Consider the following 26,123-nt stretch of genomic DNA (forward strand, 5'->3'; position numbering starts at 1 on the left):
CAATAGAACAGAATAGAAGACACGGAGACATACCCCATAAGTACAGTTATCTCATACTAGACAAAGGTGCCAAAAACTTACAATGGAGAAAAGATAGCCTCTTCAACAAATGGTGCTGGCAAAACTGGAAATCCATATGCAGTAAAATAAAACTAAACCCCTATCTCTCACCCTGTACAAAACTCATCTCAAAATGGATCAAGAATCTAGGAATTAGACCTGAGACCCTTGACCAAATAGGAGAAAAAGTAGGTCCAAATATCCATCACATTGGCTTAGGACCAGACGTCCTTAACAAGATCCCCATAGCGCAAGAAATAAAAGAATCAAAAAATGGGATAAATTCAAACTAAATAGCTTTTTCTCAGCAAAGGAAACAATCAATAATGTGAAAAGAGAACCTACAGAGTGGAAGAAAATCTTTTCCACACATACCTCAGACAGAGCACTATAGAACCCAATCAATAAGTGGGCTAAGGAACTGGGCAAACAGAAGATATACAGGTGATCAACAAATATATGAAAAAGTGCTCATCATCCCTAGTAATTAGAGAAATGCAAATTAAAACGACCCTAAGACTTCATCTAACTCCAATTAGAATGGCTATTACCAAGAACACAAGCAATAACAAGTGTTAGCATGAATAAGGGGAAAAAGGCACACTCATACATTGCTGGTGAAGTTGCAAATTGGTGCAGCCACTCTGGAAAGCAGTAAGGACAGTTCTCAGAAAACCTGGAATGGACCCACCTTTTGACCCAGCTATCCCACTCCTCAGTTTATACCCAAAGGACTTAAAATTAGCATACTACTGTGATGCAGCCACATCAATGTTCATAGCTGTTCAATTCACAACAGCTAGTTTGTGGGACCAACAGAGATGCCCTTCAATTGATGAAAGGATAAAGAAATCATGGTATATACACACAATGGAATATTCTGAGCCATAAAGAATACAATTATGGGGACTGGGGTTGTGGCTCAGTGGTGGAGCGCTTGCTTAGCACGCACAAGGCACTGGGTTCGATCCCCAGCACCATATAAGAAAACTAAATAAACAAAATAGAAGTAATGTGTCTATCAACAACTAAAAGTGTTTTTTAAAAAAAAAGAATAAAATTATGGCATTTGGCTGGTAAATGGATGGAGTTGGAGAATATCATGCTAAATGAAATAAGCCAAGCCCAAAAAACCGAAGGCCAAATGTTTTCTCTGATAAGTGGATGATGATACATAATGGGGGGGGGGGGTGGTGTGGGGAGAAAAGAGAAGAATGGAGGAATTTTAGAAAGTGTAGAGGGAAAAGGGGCGGGAGGGGGTGGGGAAAGGAAAGATAGACTGAGACAGACATTATTACCCTATGTACATGTATGATTACATGAATGGTGTGAATCTACATTGTATACAACCATAGAAATAAAAAGTTGTACTCCATTTATGTACAATGAATCAAAATGCAATCTGTAAAAAAAAAAATGTAGATTACTGATTGCTGAAGACTAGCAGGAATAAGACTGTGGAGTGATAAACAAAAGTATAGGGTTTCTTTCAAGGTACTGAAAAATATTCTAAAATTGACTTTGATGATGGTGTCCCATATCTGTGAATATACTAAAAACTACCAAATCATACACCTTAAATGGGTGAGCTGTATGGCATATTAAGTACCTCTTATTAGAGGTATTGTGGGGAACTGCTTTAAGAGTCCCCTGTTCCAACATATAGTCTCTTCAGGGACACTGCTGTCCTCAAGGTTTCATTAGTCAGCCTCAAATTCAAAGCAAAAAGGAGGTAGCTTCCTTACTAAAATTCCTCAACAATGCTAACTTGAGTCTATGGTCTGATAGATGACATATTTATCATACAGCTATATAATATAGCAAATCAAAATCCAACATCTCAGCTAGGAGTGATGGTGCACACCTGTAATCCCAGCAGCTTGGAAAGCTGCGGCAGGAGGATCCCAAGTGCAAAACTAGCCTCACCAACTACCCTAAGATTCCATCTCACCCCAATTAGAATGGTGATTATCAAGAACACAAGCAACAATAGGTGTTGGAGAGGATGTGGGGGAAAAGGTACACTCATACATTGCTGGTGGCACTGCAAATTAGTGCAGCCACTCTGGAAAGCAGTGTGGAGATTCCTTAGAAAACTTGGAATGGAACCACCATTTGACCCAGCTATCCCACTCCTCGGCCTATACCCATAGGACTTAAAATCAGCATACTACAGAGATACAGCCACATCAATCTTCATAGCTGCTCAATTCACAATAGCCAGACTGTGGAACCAACCTAGATGTCCTTCAATTGATGAATGGATAAAGAAACTGTAGTAAATATACAATGGAATATTACTCAGCTATAAAGAATAATAAAATTATGGCATTTGCAGGCAAATGGATGAAACTGGAGAATATCATGCTAAGTGAAATAAGCCAATCTCAAAAAACTAAAGGACGAATGATCTCGCTGATAAGCAGATGATGACACATAATGGGGGGTGGGAGGGGGTCAAGAATGGAGAAAGGAGGGACTGCATAGAGGGAAAAGAGGGGTGGGAGGGGTGGGGGAAAGGAAAAAATAACAAAATGAATCAAACATCATTACCCTATGTAAATGTGTGATCACGCAAATGGTATGCTGTTACTCCATGTACAAACAGAAACAACAGGGGGCTGGGGAGATAGCTCAGTCGGTAGAGTGCTTGCCTTTTTAAGCACAAGGCCCTGGGTTCGATCCCCAGCACCCAAAAAATAAATAAACAAACAAACAAAAAAAACCAGAAACAACATGTATCCCATTTGTTTACAATAAAAATAAATTTTAAAAAAAACCAGTCTCACCAAATTAGAGTGGCCCTAAGCAACTCAAAAAGACTCTGTCTCTAAATAAAATACAAAAAAGGGCTGGAGATGTGGCTCAGTGGTTAAGTACCCTTAGCTTCGATCAACGGTACCCTCCCCACCACCAAAAAAAAACCCAACATCTCAATGATCAATTCTAATCTCAAATAGGTACTGGAAAACCACTCACTACTAAATAAAGTTCTAAATGAAACTACATTAAAACAAAATATGAAAACATAAGACTTTGGTTAAGTACTTTTGTGGTTAATTATTCTGATGCTATATAAGTATTTGCAAGAGAGAACAAATAAGGTAAAAATCTACAAAACTCTGCAATTAGTACTTCAATAATGTATCAAAAACCATCAATAAAGAATATTAAACAATGTTATAGTTGATGTCAAAATCTACAATGATAGACCTGATTTTAAAAAAAATTTAGTTGCAGATGAATACAAGACCTTTATTTTATTTATGTTTAAAACGTGGTGCTGAGACTCAAACTCAGTGCCTCATACATGCTAGGCAAGCATTCTACCACTAAGCTAGGACCATAGCCCCAATAGACCTGATTTTAATGTCACATAATTTATTATTAACTTAGCAACAGATGGTATCCATGAAACAAAGCAAATCCACCAACACAGGAAGAGTAACATCAGGGAGTAGATCACATTTAGCATCTAGGTTATCACTGGGGCATGTCTTGGTCCTGGCCTAATGTTGGCAGTAAAGAACAGATACAGTGGCCAAGGCCTGAGAAAGGACATGGTAATAAGGCACAAACTCCTTTGAGAAGACAGTTAACCCTCTTTCCACCCCACAGATAAACCACCAGACGAGTGAAGATTCTAGCCAAGAATCTACAATAGAGACAGTAGGAAGCAGACAATATTATATTATGAAGACTAACAGCAGTAGCAGAGGTTGCACTTTGTCCCCTAATTTTACTCCTAAAGTTTTCGCAGAAAAAGAGACTAAACAGAATTCTGGAGGCGTTGTTCCCATACAGGATGGATTTACTAAATGAAGTGAATCCACCAGTCACAGGAAATACATCGATTGCCCGTATCCTTCCTTCAAGACCAAAGCAATCAAAACTAACTGCCTGGAGAGTTGGCTGCTGGCAGTTCACAGTTCCTCCAACACAAGCTACCCTCGAACAAAGTATCATAGGTTAAGTTCTCTGAAAGCAAACAAGATAAAGTTCAGGATGCAAGATACTTATTAGGGATCAATGTCTGGGAAACAAAGGCAGCAGAAGCAGGACTGAAAAGAGAAAGAAGTAAAACTGCAACACAGTCCTGATGAAAGCTCAGTCAACCAGGTATGACTCCCTGACTCAGGTACTGCCTGTCAAAGAAGTCCCTGTTAGGCTGAAATAGCTGTGTAATGTCAGACTTTTATACTCCCACCATGCTCAGTCGTCTGCAAGCTGACTTTAAAAAAGTATAACCTCAGGAGAGGCAGATTTCACAGGTGATGTCTGAACCAGCTGACAGCTGGAATCTGTCTGATGAAAGCACTTTCTAGAGCTGGACAGCAAGCAGTTCCTAGAAGAGGAATTGTGGGGTTAATTCCATCTCTATCACAGAAATGAAAGTGCTCCACCCAAAGTATGCCCATTCCCCCTCAGGTCAACCCATATTCATTCCAGACAACTCTGAAATGCCATCCCAACTCCAGAGCTCTATTTAGGACCTGCCAAAGTCTCTCTTACAACTATATCAATTCAATCTCTCTGACCTCCTAATCTTGCTTCCTTCATTCCCTTCTAAGTGTTCATGATCCTAAAAGCACTCCCTAATGTATCTTTTGTGAGCAAATTGCCATCTCGGAGTCTGTTTCCCAGGGAATGCAACAAAAACAAAAAACAACCACCACCACCACAAAAAAAAAAAAAAAAAAAACAGATTCCAAACGAAGATTCAATAAAGAAGAGTAGGTAGGGAGGGCTGGGGCTGGGGTTGTAGCTCAGTTGTAGAGCACTAGCCTAGCACATGTGAGGCACTGGGTTTGATCCTTATCACCAGATAAAATAAAGGTACTATGTCCATCTACAGCTTAAAAATACATTAAAACAAAGAAGTAGACAGGACCTACTCTGTTCTGTAGTTTCACAGGTAGTATTTTACTTGAGCTAATGAAAAATCATGAAAGCTCAGGAGACTACGGCATAATGTCAGGTCATCCTTATGTCAAAACAATTTAAAAAAAAGTAAATTATACAACTGCATTTGGATTAAGTAGCAGAAATAAATACATCAGAAATTTCAAAATTGAAATATTTAACCAGGAAAGTAACGAACAGCAGAAATATGTTAATCTTTATAAAAACTAAACAACTTTTCTGTTCATAACCAGAAAATAGGTACAATAAAAAGGTTAATGGATCACTTTCATCAACATTATATACATAAAGGCTCAAAGGCAACAGAGGAATTAACTGCAGAGTTTTCATCAAATTCAGTGAATTCTTATTCTCCTACATAACTTACTGCTTTCTGAACTTATGTGGGACATGAGTATCAAATTAAAGTATATACTATCTTGTATGAAAAATGTCCACATGCATTTTGTAAAATCTGAAAATAATTTCAGAGTTTCATGGATTCAAGAGCCATTAATAGATGTGAGGTTAAAGAACCCTTTATAAAGATAATATCATTGTAAACCACAACTTGAAAGTCAAAAGATGCCTTTAACAAAAATTTTGGCTAAATAAACCATATTGTCTTTAATTTACTTTTATTACTTTGTTATACATGAAGTGCATGAATAGGTTCACACCATAAAAATAATTCAAACAACGATGAAACTAAATTCCCTCTTAGCCACTACCCATTCCCACCTTTCTTCAGAGATTTTTCACTAGTTTGACATAAATTCTTTCAGATTTTTCAATACTTTTTCAAAAATAAACATAGCTATTAAAATGTACAAATTGTTTTAGATGAATTATGTGTTAAGAACTAGTTTTTTGTTTTGTTTTCTGCAGTACTAGGGATTGAGCCCAGGGGCATTCTACCACCGAGCTACATCCCCAGTTCTTTTAATTGGAGACAGGGTCTCACTAAGTTGCCCAGGCTGGCCCCAAACTTGCAAACTTCCTGCCTCAGCCCCTGAGTCAATGGTCAATGGGATTACAGGCATGTACCAGCATGCTGGGCAAGAGCTAGCATATAAAAATGACAAAGGATGGATACAATAATAACTAGTGATTTTCAAAAATATGAACAAATTATATTTGAGATTAGTAGCTTTTTCTTATAAACTCTTTTTTGAATCCAGTCTATCCATTTTAATTCAATTTGACCCACAAGTTCCAAATTGGTTTTAAACAATCTGGAGTCTAAATAAATCAATTCAACAACATTTTCTAAGTTCATTATAATTAAGTCACTGTGCTAAGTGCTATGGAATAGTGGTTCCCAAGCATTTAAACATGGGTTAGGGTGGTAGCTCAGTAGTAGAGTGCTTGCCTAGCATGTGTTCAAGACACAGTATTGAATTTTTTTTTTTAATTTAAAAAAACAAACATGGAGAATCTGTCGAAAATACAGGTTTTTGAACCCCAATTCCAATCTTGATAGCTAGAATTTCCAAGGGTAGAGTCTCTGGATCTGGTACCAAATCTCCTCAAGCAAATCTATAAAGCAGTCAGGGCTGGGGATCACTATTAAGAAAATTATACAAATGAACAGAATAATGTTCTTGATTCATTTCAACAAAGACCTCTTTAAAGTCTATTATGAAGTCTTTGGGCGTACTTCAGTGGTCAAGCACTTGCCTAGTATGCAAAAGGCCACAGAAATCAAAAAGGAAAAAATAATAATAAAGGGCATTATGAAACCTCCTAGGTAGAGTGCTGAACAAATTACAGGATACAATCCTTGCCAAGGAAGAGACTGGAGACTGGGAAGGAGTATAACACAATCAGAAGATGCAAGTGCTCCTGTCTACTGCCTTGTAAAATGTACGCTTCATGAAAGCAAAAATTTTGTCTTATTCATTTCTAGAGCTTCAGTGGGTAGATCAGAGCCTGGTGCATTGGTACTCAATAAACAATTGTCAAGTAATGCATACAACTAAATTGAAAGGGAATTTTAATTTCAACTAAGTAGATATGAAAATGGCACTCTGTACAAAACTCACTATCTCTCACTCTGTACAAAACTCAACTCAAAATGGATCAAAGATCTAGGAATTAGACCTGAGACCCTTCACCAAAGAGGAGAAAAAGTAGGCCAGAATCTTCATCATGTCGGCTTAGGACCGGACATCCCCAGAGCACAACAAATAAAAGCAAGAATCAAAAAATGGGATAGATTCAAACTAAAAAGCTTTTTCTTAGCAAAGGAAACAATCAATAATGTGAAAAGAGAGTCTACAGAGGGAAGCGCCTCTCTAGGCTAGCTTCCCGGGGCAGACCGCCCAGTGAGAGCCTCTCGACGCAGAGCCAGCCACAAGTCCCCAAGCCAGCGGAGATATTCGACACGCAAGCAGCTTCTGGGACCAGGGCTGGGCAGCCAGAGACCTCTCCAGGCAGCATTGTCCCCCTCCAGCTGCAGGCTTTTTCCACGGGGCGATCCAAGATGGCGAACTAGAGGGTGACTGCATCTCCAGTCGCCCCAGAACTCAGGATTCAAGAAGGGGAGGCATTGAGAGACTTAGACTAAGATAGAACCACAGGATGAGTCTCCCCCACCCAGCGAAGCTCAGCTGGGTGGCAGGCCAGGATTCGAGTGGCTTATTAGAGTAGGACAGGGCAGATAGCGTCTCCCCCAGGCAGCTCTGTGCAGTCTGGTGGTGGGCTCCGCCTACAGGGACAGATCCTCCAGCCTCTCGGAACAGGCCCCCCAGTGAGAGCACTTCTGCACAGAAGCAGTGCGGCCAGCTCCGGCCCGCCCGCAGGTTGCTTCAGTGACCAGCACAGGGCGCCAGGGAATTCCCCAAGCAGCCCAGCCCCCCTCCGGCGGGAAGCGCCTCTCTAGGCTAGCTTCTCGGGGCAAATTGCCCAGTGAGAGCCTGTCTACACAGAGCCAGCCACAAGTCCCCAAGCCAGTGGAGACCTCCGACCTACAATCAGCCTCTGGAACCAGGGCTGTGCAACAAGAGACCTCTCCAGGTCTCTCTCCCTGGAACCAGTAGCGGGCTAGGGGCAGCGTTCTTCGGAAGCACTGCATTATCAAATTAATCCAAGACTTCTGGCTACTGAAGGCTGGTAGGTGATACACTGGAAATGTACAGGGTCACTATAAGCCAATAGAGGAAATCTACAATATCACAGAGTCCCATTGACATCTGACCAATATGAGAAAACAAGGGAAGAAAATGTCCGAAACAAACATAGATACTATATCAATAAAACCCAATGACAGTACAGCAGAAGAAATGTCCGAAAGGGAGTTCAGAATGTACATAATTAAAACAATCAGGGAAGCAAACGAGGAGATGAAAGAACAAATGCAGGCATTAAATGAACGCACTAATCAACAGTTAAAAGAGCAAATAACATAAGCAAAAGAGCATTTCAATAAAGAGTTAGAGATACTGAAAAAAACCAAACGGAAATCCTTGAAATGAAGGAAACAATAAACCAAGTTAAAAACACCATAGAAAGCATAAACAATAGGATAGATCACTTGGAAGACAGAACCTCTGATATTGAAGACAAAATATTTAATCTTGAAAACAGGGTTGACCAAACAGAGAAGATGGTAAGAAATCATGAACAGAATCTACAAGAATTATGGGATATCATGAAGAGGCCAAATTTAAGAATAACTGGGATTGAGGAAGGCTTAGAGAAACAAACCAAAGGAATGAACAATCTATTCAATGAAATAAGATCAGAAAATTTCCCAAATCTCAAGAATGAAATGGAAAACCAAATACAAGAGGCTTATAGGACTACAAATATGTAAAATTACAACAGACCTACACCAAGGCACATTATTATGAAAATACCTAACATTCAAAATAAAGACAGAATTTTAAAGGCCGCAAGAGAAAAGAATCAGATTATATTCAGGGGGAAACCACTAAGAATATCAGCAGATTTTTCAGTCCAGACCCTAAAAGCTAGAAGGGCCTGGAACAACATTTACCAAGCCCTGAAAGAAAATGGATGCCAACCAAGATTTTATACCCAGCAAAACTTACTTTCAGATTTGACGATGAGATAAAATCCTTCCACGATAAACAAAAGCTAAAGGGATTTACTAAAAGAAAGCCGGCATTACAGAACATTCTCAGCAAAATATTCCAGGAAGAGATGAAAAACAACGATGTAAATCAGCAACGGGAGGAACTAGCCTAAAGGAATAGACAAATAAAGGAGAAACCGAATCATGTCAAAAAACAAAAATGAGTCCAATGACTAGGAATACAAATCATATCACAATAATAACTGTGAATGTTAATGGCCTGAACTCATCAATCAAAAGACATAGACTGGCAGATTGGATTAAAAAGAAAAATCCAACAATATGCTGCCTCCAAGAGACCCATCTCATAGAAAGAGATACCCATAGACTAAAGGTGAAAGGATGGGAAGAAACATACCATGCACACGGACACAGCAAAAAAGCTGGAGCATCCATCCTCATTTCTGATAATGTGGACTTTAAGCCAAAACTAGTCAGAAGCGATAAAGAAGGACATTACATACTGCTTAAGGGAAGCATAAATCAGCAAGACATAACAATCATAAATATCTATGCCCCGAACATTGGCTCATCCATGTACGTCAAACAGATCCTTCTCAATTCCAGAAATCAAATAGACCACAACACAATAATACTAGGTGATTTTAACACACCTCTCTCACCGCTGGTTAGATCGTCCAAACAAAAATTGAATAAAGAAACCATAGATCTCAACAACACAATCAACAATTTAGACTTAACTGACTTATATAGAATATACCATCCAACCAAGAGTGAATACACTTTCTTCTCAGCAGCACATGGATCCTTCTCTAAAATAGACCATGTTTTATGCCACAAAGCTACTGTTAGCAAATACAAGAAGATAGAGATACTACTTTGTACTCTATCAGATCATAATGGACTGAAATTAGAAATAAATGACAGAATAAAAAACAGAAACTTCTCCAATACTTGGAGATTAAATAATACACTATTATACGATGAATGGATAACAGAAGACATCAGGAGGGAAATTAAAAAATTCTTAGAAGTAAATGAGAACAAAGACACATCATATCAAAATCTCTGGGACACTATGAAAGCAGTACTGAGAGGAAGATTTATTTCATGGGGCGCATTCAACAAAAGAAGTAGAAATCAACAAATAAACGACTTAACACTACAGCTCAAAGCCCTAGAAAAAGAAGAGCAGACCAACACCAAAAGTAGTAGAAGACAGGAAATAGTTAAAATCAGAGCCGAAATCAACGAAATTGAAACAAAAGAAACAATCAGAAAAATTAACAAAATAAATAGTTGGTTCTTTGAAAAAATAAACAAAATTGATAAACCCTTAGCCACGCTAACAAAGAGAAAAAGGGAGAAAACTCAAATTACTAAAATTCGGAATGAACAAGGAAATATCACAACAGACACGAGTGAAATACAAAACATAATTAGAAGCTATTTTGAAAATCTATACTCCAACAAAACAGAAAACCTCGAAGACATCAACAAGTTTCTAGAGACATATGAATTACCTAAACTGAACAAGGAAGACATACACAACTTAAATAAATCAATTTCAAGCAATGAAATAGAAGAGGTCATCAAAAGCCTACCAACAAAGAAAAGTCCGGGGCCAGATGGGTTCTCAGCTGAGTTCTACAAAACCTTTAAAGAAGAGCTCATTCCAATACTTCTCAAAGTATTCCATAAAATGGAAGAGGCGGGAACCCTTCCAAACTCATTCTATGAAGCCAATATCACCCTGATACCTAAACCAGACAGAGATACATCGAGGAAAGAAAATTTCAGACCAATATCCTTAATGAACATCAACGCAAAAATTCTCAACAAAATTTTAGCAAATCGCATACAAAAAATATTAAAAAGATAGTGCACCACGATCAAGTGGGTTTTATCCCAGGGATGCAAGGCTGGTTCAACATCCAGAAATCAATAAATATCATTCACCATATCAACAGACTAAAAGTTAAGAATCACATGATTATTTCAATAGATGCAGAAAAAGCATTCGATAAAATACAGCATCCCTTCATGCTCAAAACACTAGAAAAAATTGGGGTAGTGGGATCATTTCTTAACATTGTGAAGGCCATCTATGCTAAGCCCATGGCTAATATCATTCTAAATGGTGAAAAACTGAAAGCATTCCCCCTAAAAACTGGAACAAGGCAGGGATGCCCTCTTTCACCACTTCTATTCAACATTGTTCTTGAGACTCTAGCCAGAGCAATTAGACAAACCAAAGAAATTAAAGGGATACGAATTGGAAAAGAAGAACTCAAACTATCCCTGTTCACTGATGACATGATTATATATTTAGAGGAACCTGGAAATTCCACCAGAAAACTCTTAGAACTCATAAGTGAATTCAGTAAAGTAGCAAGTTACAAGATCAATGCTCATAAATCCAATGCATTTTTATACATAAGTGATGAATCTTCAGAAAGAGAAATTAGGAAAACTACCCCATTCACAATAGCATCAAAAAAAAATAAAATACTTGGGAATCAATCTCACAAAAGAGGTGAAAGACCTCTACAATGAGAACTACAGAACACTAAAGAAAGAAATTAAAGAAAACCTTAGAAGATGGAAAGATCTCCCATGTTCATGGATAGGAAGAATTAATATTGTCAAAATGGCCATACTACCAAAAGTGCTATACAGATTCAATGCAATTCCAATTAAAATCCCAATGATGTACCTTACAGAAATAGAGCAAACAATTATAAAATTCATCTGGAAGAATAAGAAACCCAGAATAGCTAAAGCAATCCTCAGTAGAAAGAGTGAAGCAGGGGGTATCGCAATACCAGATCTTCAACTCTATTACAAAGCAATAGTAACAAAAACGGCATGGTATTGGTACCAAAATAGACAGGTAGATCAATGGTACAGAACAGAGGACATGGACACAAATCCAAATAAATACAATTTTCTCATACTAGACAAAGGGGTCAAAAATATGCAATGGAGAAAAGATAGCCTCTTCAACAAATGGTGCTGGGAAAACTGGAAATCCACATGCAACAGAATGAAATTAAACCCCTATCTCTCACCCTGCACAAAACTCAACTCACAATGGATCAAGGACCTCGGAATCAGACCAGAGACCCTGAATCTTATAGAAGAAAAAGTAGGCCCAAACCTTCAACTTGTTGGCTTAGGAGCAGACTTCCTTAACAGGACTCCCATAGCCCAAGAAATAAAAGCAAGAATCAACAACTGGGATAGATTCAAACTAAAAAGCTTTCTCTCAGCAAAGGAAACTATCGGTAATGTGAAGAGAGAGCCTACAGAGTGGGAGAATATCTTTGCCAATCATACTTCAGATACAGCGCTAATATCCCGAATCTATAAAGAACTCAAAAAACTCTACACCAAGAATACAAATAATTCAGTCAACAAATGGGCTAAGGAAATGAACAGACACTTCACAGAAGAAGATGTACAAGCAATCAACAGATATATGAAAAAATGTTCAACATCTCTAGTAATAAGAGAAATGCAAATCAAAACTACCCTAAGATTTCATGTCACCCCAATTAGAATGGCGATTATCAAGAACATAAGCAACAATAGGTGTTGGCAAGGATGTGGGGGAAAAGGTACACTCATACATTGCTGGTGGAGTTGCAAATTGGTGCAGTCACTCTGGAAAGCAGTATGGAGATTCCACAGAAAACTCGGAATGGACCCACCTTTTGACCCAGTTATCCCACTCCTTGGTTTATACCCAAAGGACTTAAAATTAGCATACTACTGTGATGCAGCCACATCAATGTTCACAGCTGCTCAATTCACAATAGCTAGATTGTGGAACCAACCAAGATGCCCTTCAACTGATGAAAGGATAAAGAAACTGTGGTATATATACTCAGCCATAAAGAATACAATTATGGGGACTGGGTTTGTGGCTCAGTGGTAGAGTGCTCACCTAGCATGCATGAGGCACTGGGTTCGATCCCCAGCACCACATAAGAAAACTAAATAAACAAAAGTAATGTGTCCATCAACAACTAAAAATGTTTTTTTAAAAAAGAATAAAATTTGCTGGTAAATGGAGTTGGAGAATATCATGCTAAGTGAAATAAGCCAAGCCCAAAAAACCAAAGGCCAAATGTTTTCTCTGATAATTGATGATACATAATAAGGGGGGGGGGGGGTGACACAGGGAGGTAAGAGAAAAATGGAGGGATTTTGGAAGGTGTAGAGGGAAATAGGGTGGGAGAGGGTAGGGAGAGGGAGGAAAGGAAAGACAGACTGAGACAGACATCATTACCCTATGTACATGTATGATTACATGAATGGTGTAAATCTACATTGTGTACAACCACAGAAATGAAAAGTTGTATTCCATTTGTGTACAATGAATCAAAATGCAGTCTGTGAAAATAAAAACAAAAAAGGGGGAAAAAAGGAATAGACAGAATTTTTAAACACTGGGAAGGGGAAAAGAGAATTAATATTCACAGTACCCCTAACAACATGTAAGATATTCTAAGCAGCTTTCACATACATTCTCTCAATTATCACATCAATGTTTTCCCCCCTGGAGGTACTGGGGGCTGAACCTAGGGAGGCTCTACCACTAAGCTATACTTTCAGCCTTATGTATTTTTTATTTTGAGACAGGGTCTCTCTAAGTCACCAAGACTGACTTTGAACTTGCAATCCTCCTGCCTTGGACTCTCAAGTTGCTGGTATTACAGGTATGCACCAATGCATCCGGCTACCATATTAACATTTATTTCCCAATTTTACAGAGCAGGAAACCAAGGCTGAAAAGTTAAGTAGCTCATTCAAGGTTACATGCTAGAAAGTGGCCAGTCTCCGAATATAATGCTTAAATTTAGACCTCATTCCCTATGAAACAACTTTGAAGGTTTTCCTTTCTTTTTTGAAATACTTGCTTTTCTAATAACACCATGTTGCAATAGAATTCATAAATCAGCAGATTCACCCTTTTAGACCATACTATTCTGGCTGGGGATGTGGCTCTGTGGTGCAGTACTTGTCTAGCATGTGCAAGGCTCTGGATTCAATCCCTAGGACCACAAGGGGGAAAAAAATAAAAACTTACAAGTCAGTGTATTTAGCATATCTATAAGTTTGTGAGAATTTAGAACATTATTATTACCCCAGAAGGAAGCCCCACATCCATCAGCAATTACTTCTCCTATCCCCATCTTCTGAAAACCATTAATCTACCTTCTATTTCTAGGATTTGCCTATTCTGGATATTTCATATTTTATTGTAGTAAAATACATATGACTTACCATTTTTAAGTGTACAGTGCAGCAGCATTCACCTGGTTGTGCAACCATCACCACTATCTCCAGAATTTTCAATCATCCCATACTAACACCTTGAACCCAATTAAACAATAACTTTCCATTCCTCCCTTCCCCCAAACCAATAAACTTTATCCTACTTTCTCTAAATTTGCCTATTCTATAAAATTATGGCATTTAAAGGTAAATGGATAGAGTTGGAGAATATCATGCTAAGCAAGATAAGTCAATTCCCCCAAAAAACAAAGGCCAAATGTTTTCTCTAATAAGTGAATGCTGATACATAATGGGGGGGTGGGTTGAGGTGGAAGGGTAAGGGAAGAATGGAGGAACTTTGGATTGGGCAAAGGAGAATAAGAGGAGGGGAGGGGGCAGGGGATGAGAAAGATGGTGGAATAAGATGAACATCATTACCCTGTCTACATGTATGACTGCACAAATTGTGTGACTCTACATCATGTACAACCAGAGAAATGAAGTTGTACTCCATTTGTGTACAATGAATCAAAATACATTGTCATGTCTAACTAAACTGAATAAATAAAAATTTTTACCTATTCCAGATACCTCATTTAAGTGCAATCAGATAATATTTGTCCTTTTGTACCTGGCTTATTTTAATTATCATAATTTCTTCATGTTTCATCCATGTTTAGCACAGTATTCCATTCTTAAAGGCTGAAAAATATTTCATGGTATGCACATACCACATTTTGTGGACTCATTCATGTGTCAACAAACATTTGAGCTGCTTCCATCTTTTGGCCATTGTGAATAATGCTGCTGTAAACATGAGTATTTAATATCTGTTCAAATTCCTCTAATTTTCTTCTAGATTATATACCCAGAAGTAGAACTGCTGAATTACATTTCTGCTTAATATTTCTGAGGCCCTACCATGTCATTTTCCATAGCAGTTTCATAATTTTATCCCCACAAAGGGTTCCAATTTCTATACATCCTTGCCAACATGTTATTTTCTGGTTTGGGAGGATTGTTTTATTTTTAATAGTCATCCTAATGGGCAGCAAATGTATCTTATTGATATTTTTATTTCCATTTCCCTAATGATTAGTGATGTTGAGCATCTCTTCCTGTCCTTATTCTCTGTATAACTTCTTTGGAGAAATGTTTATTCAAGTCCTTGGCCTGTTTTTGAATCCAGTTGTTTGTTTTTTGTTGAGTTGGAGTTCTTTATATATTCTGGACATAAACCCCTTATCAGACATGTTCATTTTGAGTGGCTAGTAGAAAATCTATTTAAAAATCTTTCCAGGCAAATATACATGCTGATCTTGAACTCCAGGAGAAGAACCAAAGATAGAAACTTTGTCATCAAACACAGGGACATTTATAAAGTAATTTCAAATATATTGACTTATTTAGAATCTCACAAAAAATGACAGTTCTACAGATGAGAAAACTAAGGCATATTTCCTGACTCCAAATCTCAACATTATTAGGAAGTGCTTCAGAATTTCAAAGGGAGGAAGTAACTGGACAAGATGATGGAGTTCTGGGCTCCTTCACAGTCCCCAAACCAGTTCAGGTTTTATCTGCTGAAAAAATTGGGATTCCATCAAAGGTTTCTTTCAAAACTGTTTAAATGTTGCTTTAAACAATTTTAAGTTCCTATATTATACCATGATATCTTATGTTTGTAAGATACTAACTGAAGTTGTAGAAGTAAATTAGACTGCTATATTAGAACACTTGAAGCAAGAAGGTACATCCTACTTCTGTGGGATAAGAGAATAAAGGTAGGAAGAAAACCACAACAATGAAGTAAAACAAAAATCTAGTAATGAGTTTCAAGAGGAAGGTGCAGCAGACCACAGAGAATTCTATACAGAGCTCAGGAAGAATGAGAACTGGAAAAATAATGCTGTGATTGACAACCATGAGATCACTGGAAACTTTTAGGAAATCAATTTTTTTAGTTTTGTGAGTGAGAACACAAGTCAGACGGGACAGGGCTTCAGAGGTGGTATGAAAGTTATGGAAGGGAAGGTAACAAATATTGAATACTCTTAACAACCTTGCTAAACAATATAATAAGTGAATACTTACACTTAAAATGTGGTGGGCTTCATCCTAAGTGCTTTATATATTGACTAATTTAATTTTCAAAACAACCTGTGAAGTAGGTCCTATCATCCTATCCATTTACAGCTGAGGAAACTAAAACATAGTAAAGAGACCAAATTACACATTCACAACACATACACACACACATATACATAACAGTAAAGAATACAATAATAAGAGTTAAAAGATTAACAAGATAAGGAGTTTTTCACTCTTATAATGTAGGGAAGAATTTTTTATTACTAATAACCCGTATAAGTTGCTGGTGCTTACCAGTCATGTTAGTTTATCAAGTGTTTATAGAGTATAGCAAAGTAAGAACAGGCTGGCTCTTCATGAATCTATTAATGCTGCAGGCTTCCTTCAATAAAACCATGAATGAATAGAGGGAAAGATTTAATTATCACCAAGACTTTCAAAGACACAATACATATGCTTTCAGACCACATGATAATGAAAGGATAGACAAAAATCTATTTTACTGATTAGCTTCATCATACTTTGTACTTAAAAGAAGCAACAATTTTTTTAAAAGAATAAAAGGATTAGCTGAAGATAACAAAGCTATTATAGAGCCAGAAATGTGTAAAATTTATTGAGAAAAAAAATTTTGAATCTGATATTTCTGTCATTTTTCTGCTTGTCAGAATTATCCCTATGAATCAACTATGAATTAGAGTATTATAGAGCATAAGCAATGTTCATATAGAAGGAATCTCATGAAAGGTTAATAATCTAACTTGTAATAATAAAGTGTTCTCAACCTTTATTGTAATATTAGATACAATTTTAATATTTCTTAAAATTGGAATATTAAAATAATATATCCATTTGTACCCATTTTCTCAGTTAGTCACTTCCTACTGTTTGCCTTTATAGAAAGTACATCCATTATTACAAAACACTGCAGTAAGTGCTATTTTATATGTCCATCCTATACTAAACTGTGTACTATTTATAAAATAGGAATTAATTTCTATTTTATAAGGTATGTTAAAAACATAATTCTTTTTTGTGGTACTGGGGATTAAATCCAGGGCACTTACCCACTGAGTCACATCCCCAGTCCTTTTTTATATTTTATTTAGAGACAGGGTCTTGCTAAGTTGCTTAGGGCCTCACTAATTTGCTGAGGCTGGCTTTGAACTCAAAATTCTCCTGCCTCAGCCTCCAGAGATGCTGGGATTATAGGCCTGTATCTCTACACCTGGCAAAAATAGAAAATTTTATAAATGAATGAATGAGTGAACAAGCATGAAGGAAGTTACAGCTTGGCTCTATATTTTGATAATTTAATGATGGTACTATAACAATTTATATACTTTAAAATAAGACTTTCCAAAATTGAAACATATTTAAGTGGTAAGATAATAATTCTCCTTGAAATCCATTAATAAACCAAAAGATAGGTGAAATAGAATAGTCATAGAAAATTGACATGATTCACATACATGTTTTGATTATCAACAAGTTTATAAACAGTAATAACACTAATAAAGGCAGTCATTTTTCAAGAGCAAAATTTCTCAACCTTGGTCAGATAGCAAACTACCTTGGAGCTTTTTAAAAATTCTGAAATTTGGTCCTCATTTTCAAGAGATTCTGACATAAATGATCTGGGGTGAGTTCTGATGTTTTTTTTTAAATCTCCCCAGATGATTTTAATGTGAAACCAAGACTGGAGCCCACACTTTTTCCCCAAAACCAACAGAGGTCTTTTATTGCATCATTAAAATATCACAATCCAGGATCTTGTTTCTGCAGCTGGACAACCCTTAGATCTCATTCATCATCCTGTTGAACTGATCCTTTTTCAGAGACACAGACACCATCCAATTTTTCTGATATCTTTAGGGTGTGCAGTGCTGGTTATTAAACCTGGGGCCTCAAGTTACTGGGTAACCACTCTGCTGCTGTCAACTCAATTCTGATTTACTTGTTTTTTAACTGTTGTGCCTTGCTAAATCAAAAGAGCTATGTTTTTAACAAGCTAAGTGTTGTTTCCTTTAAGGATTAACTCATCCTTCAGAACTTGAACTACTGAACAAATAACATCTAGCATCATCTAAATCCTGTGGATATATTTTTCACCCAAGAAATTTTGGACACGAGAGATTTTTCCACAGTGGCAGCACCATTTTGTATTCTCACCAGAAATGTATGCAATGTTTGGGAGTTCTGATTGATCCATATCCCTGTTAGTGCTTGGTATTGTCAGTCATTTTTCTAACCAGTTTGTGTGTGTGTGTGTGTGTGTGTGTGTGTGTGTGTGTGTTTTGTAGGTATTTCCATGGGCTCTAATTTGCATTTGCATTTCTCTAAGTACTAAATGATAATAATTATACAGACAACTGTTCTTAAGGCAAGAAAATCACTTGGGAGAAAAGCATGTCATCTTTAGTTCTGCGGGGAATCAAATCCAAGGCCTCATACATGGCAGGCAAGTACTCTACCACTGAGCTATTACCCCAGTTCTCAATAGTCTTTTTTTAAACAAGTAACAATGTTATATTGCTCTCAGTACCACACTTATCACTCCACTATAAAGAGAAAAGATGACCAAGAAACAAGTGTACACAGAACTTTTCAAAAAGTGGTTTTAGAGATTCTTAGAGTCAAGTACCCACTGAGTTTATAACTGCTCACCTACATAAAAATAGCAACAAAAAGTAGTCCAGGGACTGGGGTTGTGACTCAGTGGTAGAGAGCTCACCTAGCACGTATGAGGCACTGGGTTCAATCCTCAGCACCACATAAAAATAAATAAATAAAATACAGGCACTGTGTCCACCTACAACTAAAATAAAAATTTTTTCAAAAAAAGTAGTTCAAAAAATGGCAACATAATGTTCTTAGAAACTTTAGTTTTGGTGCCCAACCTGGATTTGTATAGGACAGGAAAATACCAAGAATTTTTGAAACATTTCCACCAAAAACAAGTGAAAAATATTAATTCATTCATTTGGTAAACACTTATGAGCACCAGTTAGGGCAAATTACATTACCCATTCTAAGAGAGAGAAGAGTTATGCTGAAAACCAAAAAGTAATCTGTGGCTGTGAAAAGTATGATAGAATAACTCAGCATATGATCATATCATGCTAAAGTGAATATCAAAATGAATCTGATTTCCATAGTATACTACCTCAAAATAGGCTAAAGATGCCCATAAAGAATGCATGCTGCCTATATCAGAAAAGAAATGTGCATATGAACAAATTATAAGGTAGAAAAAACACATAAAAGTAATCTGGAACTACCTCCCCCCCCCGCCCAGTGCTTGGGATTGCTTTGGGGGCCCCATGCATGAGAGGCAAGACTTCTACCTCTGAGCTATACCCACAGCACTGAATTACTGTCTATTTCTCATATCAAACACTGACTTTCTTTGTTGTACAGTTCTATATTTAACACATGTATATGTTCATATTACCCTCACCATGATAGGATATTGAGATACTGACAGTTAATGCCTTGATTTTTCATAGCTATTTTTGAAATGAGAAATAACTTGTTCCACATAGATATAAGTAAATTTACAGCCTTTTCACTTCAAAATTTGGGCTTTATACTCATACTTCAATACTATTAAATTTTTTTTTAATTTCTAAAGGAGAGACAACTTACTAAAATAAAATCCACTAGCTTTACCCATTATCTTTAAATCTCTATCCTTGAGGTCACCTTTATAAGAATTCACATACATTTCTTACATTTGAAGAAACTGATAAATCACCATTCTTCCACAAAACAGATGGTCAACATAGAAGACGTACCCATGTTGTAACACTCAAACTACTTAATGCTATCAGGTTATTGTATGCAGAGTCTGGAGTTTTCTCTGTATCTTTCAATGTCAGCCTCATGGGATGAGGGTGTAGCTCAATGGTTGAGTGTCTGCCTAGCACACATGAAGCACTGAGTTCAATCCCAAGGAAAAGGAAAAGAAAGAAAAGGAAAGGAAGAAACAAACAAACCACTCATGTACTGTTTAAACATGCGGGTTCCAAAAAAAAAAAAAATTCAACCTTATCTCCCCCCCCTCCCTTCATTCATTCATTGATTGGCTAGCGGATGTTTTGTTCTTTGACATAGGGTCTCATTATTTTGCCCAGGTTGATCTCAAACTCCTGGGCTCAAGAGATCCTCCCGTTTCAGCCTCCCAAGAAGCTGGGACCACAGGTACACTGGCATCCCTTCAGTTTCACAACATTGAGAAGTCCATTCTTAACATTCATTCATTCAACAATCACTTATTAAACATTAAGATGTATACATATGATGTACTGGGGTGTAGGGGAAGAAGAGAATTCATTGCTTTAAAAAAAGTCATTTAAAGAATTTAAAACTTAATAATTCTATATTTTAAAAAAGTTAGTACTTACCACTCAAAGGAATACAGCTGCCGTTTGTGATGAAATATCTTTTAAATATAAATTAGGTCATTTTTCCCCCATACGAAATTTTATTATGATTTTATCTATTCTAATTTATACCAAATGCCATAAAGCTTTTTAGGTATATATGTATCTCTTTTTTTCCTCCAAACAATATAAATGAAAACAAATTACATGTAAAAATCAACAACTGGGGGAATTCAGATATATAGCTCAGTGGTAGAGCACTTGCCTAGCATGTACAAGGCCCTGGATTCAAGTCCCAGCACTGCAAAAACTGTTACACTTGTGACTGCTGCAGTTCACAAAAATTACACTACATAAAAACTTCACAGACATGTTTATTGATGATACACAAATGCACTTAACTATGGACTTGATGTTTAAGTTATGGATAACTTCCTAAAATGGACCTCTTTTTACTAGAATTATTAACTTTGTACTTCTTCAAAATAACGCGGTATTTAGCACTGTGGTCCTAGTCTTGAAGACTATCTAAGGACAAATAATGTATTTATCTGAAAATGTGTAGACAAAAAATACTGGGATTAGATGAAGTTGCCTGTGAGAATCTATGGAAATTTTCTGCATAAATATTTATATAATTAAGTTATACCAGGAATAGAAGGCCCCTCCATGACTTTATCCAATTTTTAAAACTCCAAATAAATAGTTGTTTAAGAAAGAAAAAATACTAATACTTCTTTTCCTTTAATCAAACTGACTTTCCTGAGAAATTTCCCTCCCTTAAGTTTTATCAAACATGAGAGAAATTAATTTAAAACATAACAGCAAAAAAAAAAAAAAAAAAAATCCAAATCTTAAAACTAAAAGTAAATTAAGCCAGGCACAGTTGTGCATGCTTTTAATCTCAGGGACTACAGAAGCTGAGGCAGGAGGATCACAAATTCAAGATAAGCCAGGCAATTTAGTGAGACCCTGTCCCAAAATAAAAAATAAAAAGGGCTCGGGATGTGGCTCAATGGTAAAGTACCTTTGAGTTCACGCCAGCGAAAAAAAAAAAAAAAAAAAAAAAAAAAAAATCTACTGAAGCAGTTTCAAACTTACAGATATCCATGAAAAGACTAATTTGCAATTTTCGCTTTTTAAAAGGAACAGCATTTCTGATTTAGTTCTGTTATATAAAAGAAATGTATCCTTTAAGCATAACAAACCTATAGTTCTCCCAGTAGCTGATATCAAGGTGGGAAGTTTTAGTTCTGATTCAAAATCTGTTGTTTTCCACTGAGTCCACTGATTTCCCATTACTGATTCAATGCAGAAAATAATCAAAAGTTACAAAATAGTCAGAAAAAAATAAAGATTATAAAGCTCATGGTTCCCAAACAGTAATAACTAAAAATGATTCATTCTTTCTCCTATCTTCAAAGTGAATCACAAAATGTTCAAATGTGTTTTTTCCCAGGGACCCTGAAACTATGGTACAACAGTCCATCATTTCATAAGCACATCAACTATCATACCATAAAAGAGAAATATGTGATTGAAACATGACCACCCACAAAATCTCATTTCACTTAGAACTTGACATTTTAATCACTTTAAAACTAGATATCTCTTTCATTTGCCCCCTCAAATTTGAAAATTTGACTCTTTTCAATTTAAAATATTTTAAATAAGAATCTTAAAAGTTAACTGATCTAAAGTCATTGGAAGATTAAAGTTTATAGATTTGATTTTAAATACCTATATTCACTTTCATGTTTTCAATATTTCAGTTTCAAAGCTATACAACTTAATTACCTGCTTATTCAATTCATTCATTCTAAAATATACACAAATGTACAAAGGCCTAACCTCTTTAAAATAAGCAAAACTTTCCCAATCTACTATCAACTGTATTCTGGCACAGAATACTTAACATTTCACATTTTCAAAACAAACTGTGATGCTGTGGTTCTAATAAGAAATTCTGGATTCAGTGATTCTCAATAACCCGAAGCATACTGCTCTATATAAAACACTGGGATGTATTATTGTTCAAAGGAAAAAAATTTCAAATATGTTGGTTTTACCTGAGAAGAGAGCTAGATATTTGGGGGGGGGGGGTGCGCACGCGCGCACATTTGTGAAACAACCTCCTTTCAACTCTATTCAAAAACCAATATTTTCATCAATAAATACAAGTATATACAATAAAATGCATAAAAATAATGTGTACTTCCAGAATGCTATAACAATCCAAATAGAAAAAAATAGTGTTTTAATTTTCCACATAGCAAGTCAATGTTAAACAATGTCATTTTTTTCTTTCACCCTAACCATTCCATAAATCAGGTGTACTGTATTTATATGGTTAGTAAGACTAACTAACTGACTAGAAGCTCCAGAGGAGTTAAAAAAAAAAAAAAAAAAAAAACTCCATTTTCGCACAAACAAAAACATAAAACAAAAGCAAATGTGAGGACTTGTTAAATGAGAAGCATTTGAAAACCCCAACGTGACCAGCTTTTGATTTACTCCAGTCTGACATGGAAGACAGACCCCACCCCCACTCCAGATTGTGTGTGTGTGTGTGTGTGTGTGTGTGTGTGTGTGTGTGTTTTTCCTTGGGTGGGGGTGTGGAGAAAAGAAGCTGTCACATTTCCATCTTCGGGTATTGTTAGTTCTCAGCCTAGATTCCCAAGCATCACTGGTCAGGGGGAAAAAAATATTAAAGCAGACAATTAAAATCGTCTAAAATACACAGTATTTTGGGTTTTTTTTTTTTTTTTTCAATGTTAAAGTTAATTACACTCAGATTCAATCTGCTAGGACTATAGATTGGCTGTGACAGCCTGTCCCTCTGACACTCCAAGACCGCTTGTTCCAGATTCACTAACAATCCTCTCCTCTCTAAACTTAAAATTAGAAGAACACATTTCCGAAATTATTGAATGCAAAACCTCACACCTCCCTATCTTTTTACCTTCGATGTGGGAAAGACCATGAAGAGTGAAAAAGAGAGACCCATTCGCTCTTCAAACAAAAAGAAATAAGGGCAGAGGGCCAGGGGAGAAAAAGAGCAGAAGTGGACCTGCATGAAATGTTGAGAAAAGTTTTTTATGTGACTTGTTTGTCCTACGGTAGGGGTGCAGGACTTGGGCAGAAAGCCGCGGTCTCGATTCGGAGCTCCAGTAGAGACGAAGCACCTGCAGAAGAGGAGGCTGGGGACCATAGAGGGACGGGACTAGCACCTACCGACTTGCAGCACGTTCTCCACGGAGCCGCTGTCCAGCAGACGGATGCCCCGGCGGAACGGCAGACCTTCGCCGCCGCTACCGCCGCCGCCGGCTACGCCAGTCCCAGTGCCCAGCCCCGGGGATGCCCCTGCCGAGGCGGCCCCGGGGGCGGGGCCGGCCGGAGCAGCGGCCCCGGGGGGTGGCGGCGGCCCCTCCTCGGCGGGCGAAGCCCCCGTGGCGCCTCCAGCCGCGCCGGCGCCGGGGCCGCCCCGGTACTGGAAGCTGGAGTACATGCAGATCTCCCGCTCATTCCGCGGGAAGGACCAGTAGACGATGCGGCGCTGCACCGGCTCCGGGATCCTCTCGAAGCGCTCCTCCACCCGTTCGTACGCCCACTTTTCTGCCACCGTCTTGGCGGCGCAGTCCAGCAAGGACTCCGGCTGCAGGTGGGGGCGGGCCCCGGGGGCCAGGCAGCTGCTGCCGACACCCCCCACCCCTCCGCTGGCCGCCCCCGGCGAACCGCGACGGTGGCGAGCCTGCGGGCTGGGCCATGAGCACAACCGCTTGGCCGGAGAGACCGGTGGCGGCGAGAGCAGCTCCTCTCGCTCACCTCCTTCCGCCATTGCTGGGGACTGACTGACTGACTGAGGCGGCGGCAGCGGCGGCGGCGGCGGCAGCTCGGGCTGCTGCGGAGACCCGGACCACGGCCACGCGCCCCGCGCAAGCGCCCAGCAGCGGCGCCGGGGGGCGGGGCAAACGAACCCACGAGCCTGCCCGCCCGAGTGGGAAGCTGGGGCCGGCCCCGGGCGCGCGCCGCGAGGGCCGACACGGTTGTCCTGAGGACCAGCGAGAGGCGGCGCGCGCCGTCCGGGCCGCCGCGGGCGCGAGGAGGCACGGGAGCGAGCGCGGGCCCCCGGCGCGTTCCAGGCACAGACAGACCAGAACGCGCGCCGAGCGCTTGTTCTCGGCTGCCTGCCCGCCGCTGAAGAGCGAGGAGCGTCGGGCATCCTAAGCGCCTCCAGGCCACCTGCCTCCGGGCCAAAGAGGAATGAATTGTGACCGCGCGAAATGATCCGGCCGCGAGCAATCTGCGTGAAGTAATAGGTTTGCGGTGCACAAGGAGAGAAAAACTCCAACTCAAGCTTCAGCAGTAGACTGATGTGACAGGAGACTGTCACGGCCAAGGGGAGGATCTGGCAGAAAGACGCTGGGAAGAATAAAAATCAGAAAGTGCAAGTGATGAAAACTCTTCAGGCCACGGCAATGTAGAATAAGGTCGGTGCCAGCCCCGCCCGGCGCTCAGAAACACGCTAAGTCGCATCAGCACGGTCCGAACAATGGGACGCTGTACTCTCCTGTCACTTTTTGGAGGGTTTAGCACCTTGCATTCTAGGAGACAAAACACTTTTTTATGTAGTTTATGATAGAAATCTCTGAGCGTCTGCTTCCGGTCTAAATTAGGTCTTTCGTGTCTTCTTTACTAGGATGTCTTCTACTCCTTTAAATCATTTATCACAAATTGTATACATATTTTTATTTATTTGTCTAATGTCTGACGGCCCAAATGACAGAGACCATGTCTGTTTTCTTCACTATGATTTATCCTCCGCCAGGCACATTAGTGAGTGCTTAAGAATGACACCTTCAACACTAAGTCCATAAACAGTCACGGGATTGTGACTGTGTCTCTTGCTCAAATTTTAGAATTTGCTGATGAACTAATCACGACATCTTTATAATGTTCCAAGAACTATATTTGAAGTTTCTATAACTGAGTACATCCTTCAAAGTGAATAAGTTCAAGGGCTGGGGTTGTGACTCAGTAGTGGAACACTTGCCTAGGATGTGTGAGGAGCCCTGGGTTCGATTCTCAGAACTGCATATACATAAATGAATAAAAATAAAGGTCCATTGACAACTAAAAAGATATATCAGAAAATAATTTTTAAAAGTATATCTTTTTTTTTAAAGTGAACGAGTTCAAGAGTAAGAATAAGAGAGCTACATAGTTATGTGTTCCTGTAATCCCAGCAACTGGGGAGGCTAAGGCAGGAGGATGGCAAGTATTTCAAATTAGAGGCCAGTTTGGGCAATTTAGCAAGGCAATTTAGTGAGATCCTGTCTCAA

The 26,123-nt window shown here is 38.5% G+C and overlaps 1 protein-coding gene across 3 annotated transcripts in view; it reads right to left on the reverse strand.

Annotated features, from left to right (window-relative positions):
* The window catches only part of ZSWIM5 (zinc finger SWIM-type containing 5), a 197,273-nt gene extending 171,353 nt beyond the window's left edge, over positions 1-25,920 (reverse strand). For 2 of the 3 annotated variants that reach the window (XM_079115790.1, XM_079115792.1), the window contains exon 1: positions 24,016-25,919. In XM_079115790.1, the coding sequence (XP_078971916.1) occupies positions 24,016-25,003 (988 nt within the window). In that variant the 5' untranslated portion in view covers positions 25,004-25,919. Of the gene's footprint in view, positions 1-24,015 lie in introns of all 3 variants that reach the window. The other variant, XM_079115791.1, reaches the window with a different exon arrangement.
* Positions 25,921-26,123: the final 203 nt, after the last annotated feature.

This window comes from Sciurus vulgaris (assembly GCF_902686455.1).
Source record: "Sciurus vulgaris genome assembly, chromosome: 1".
NCBI lineage: Eukaryota > Metazoa > Chordata > Mammalia > Rodentia > Sciuridae > Sciurus > Sciurus vulgaris.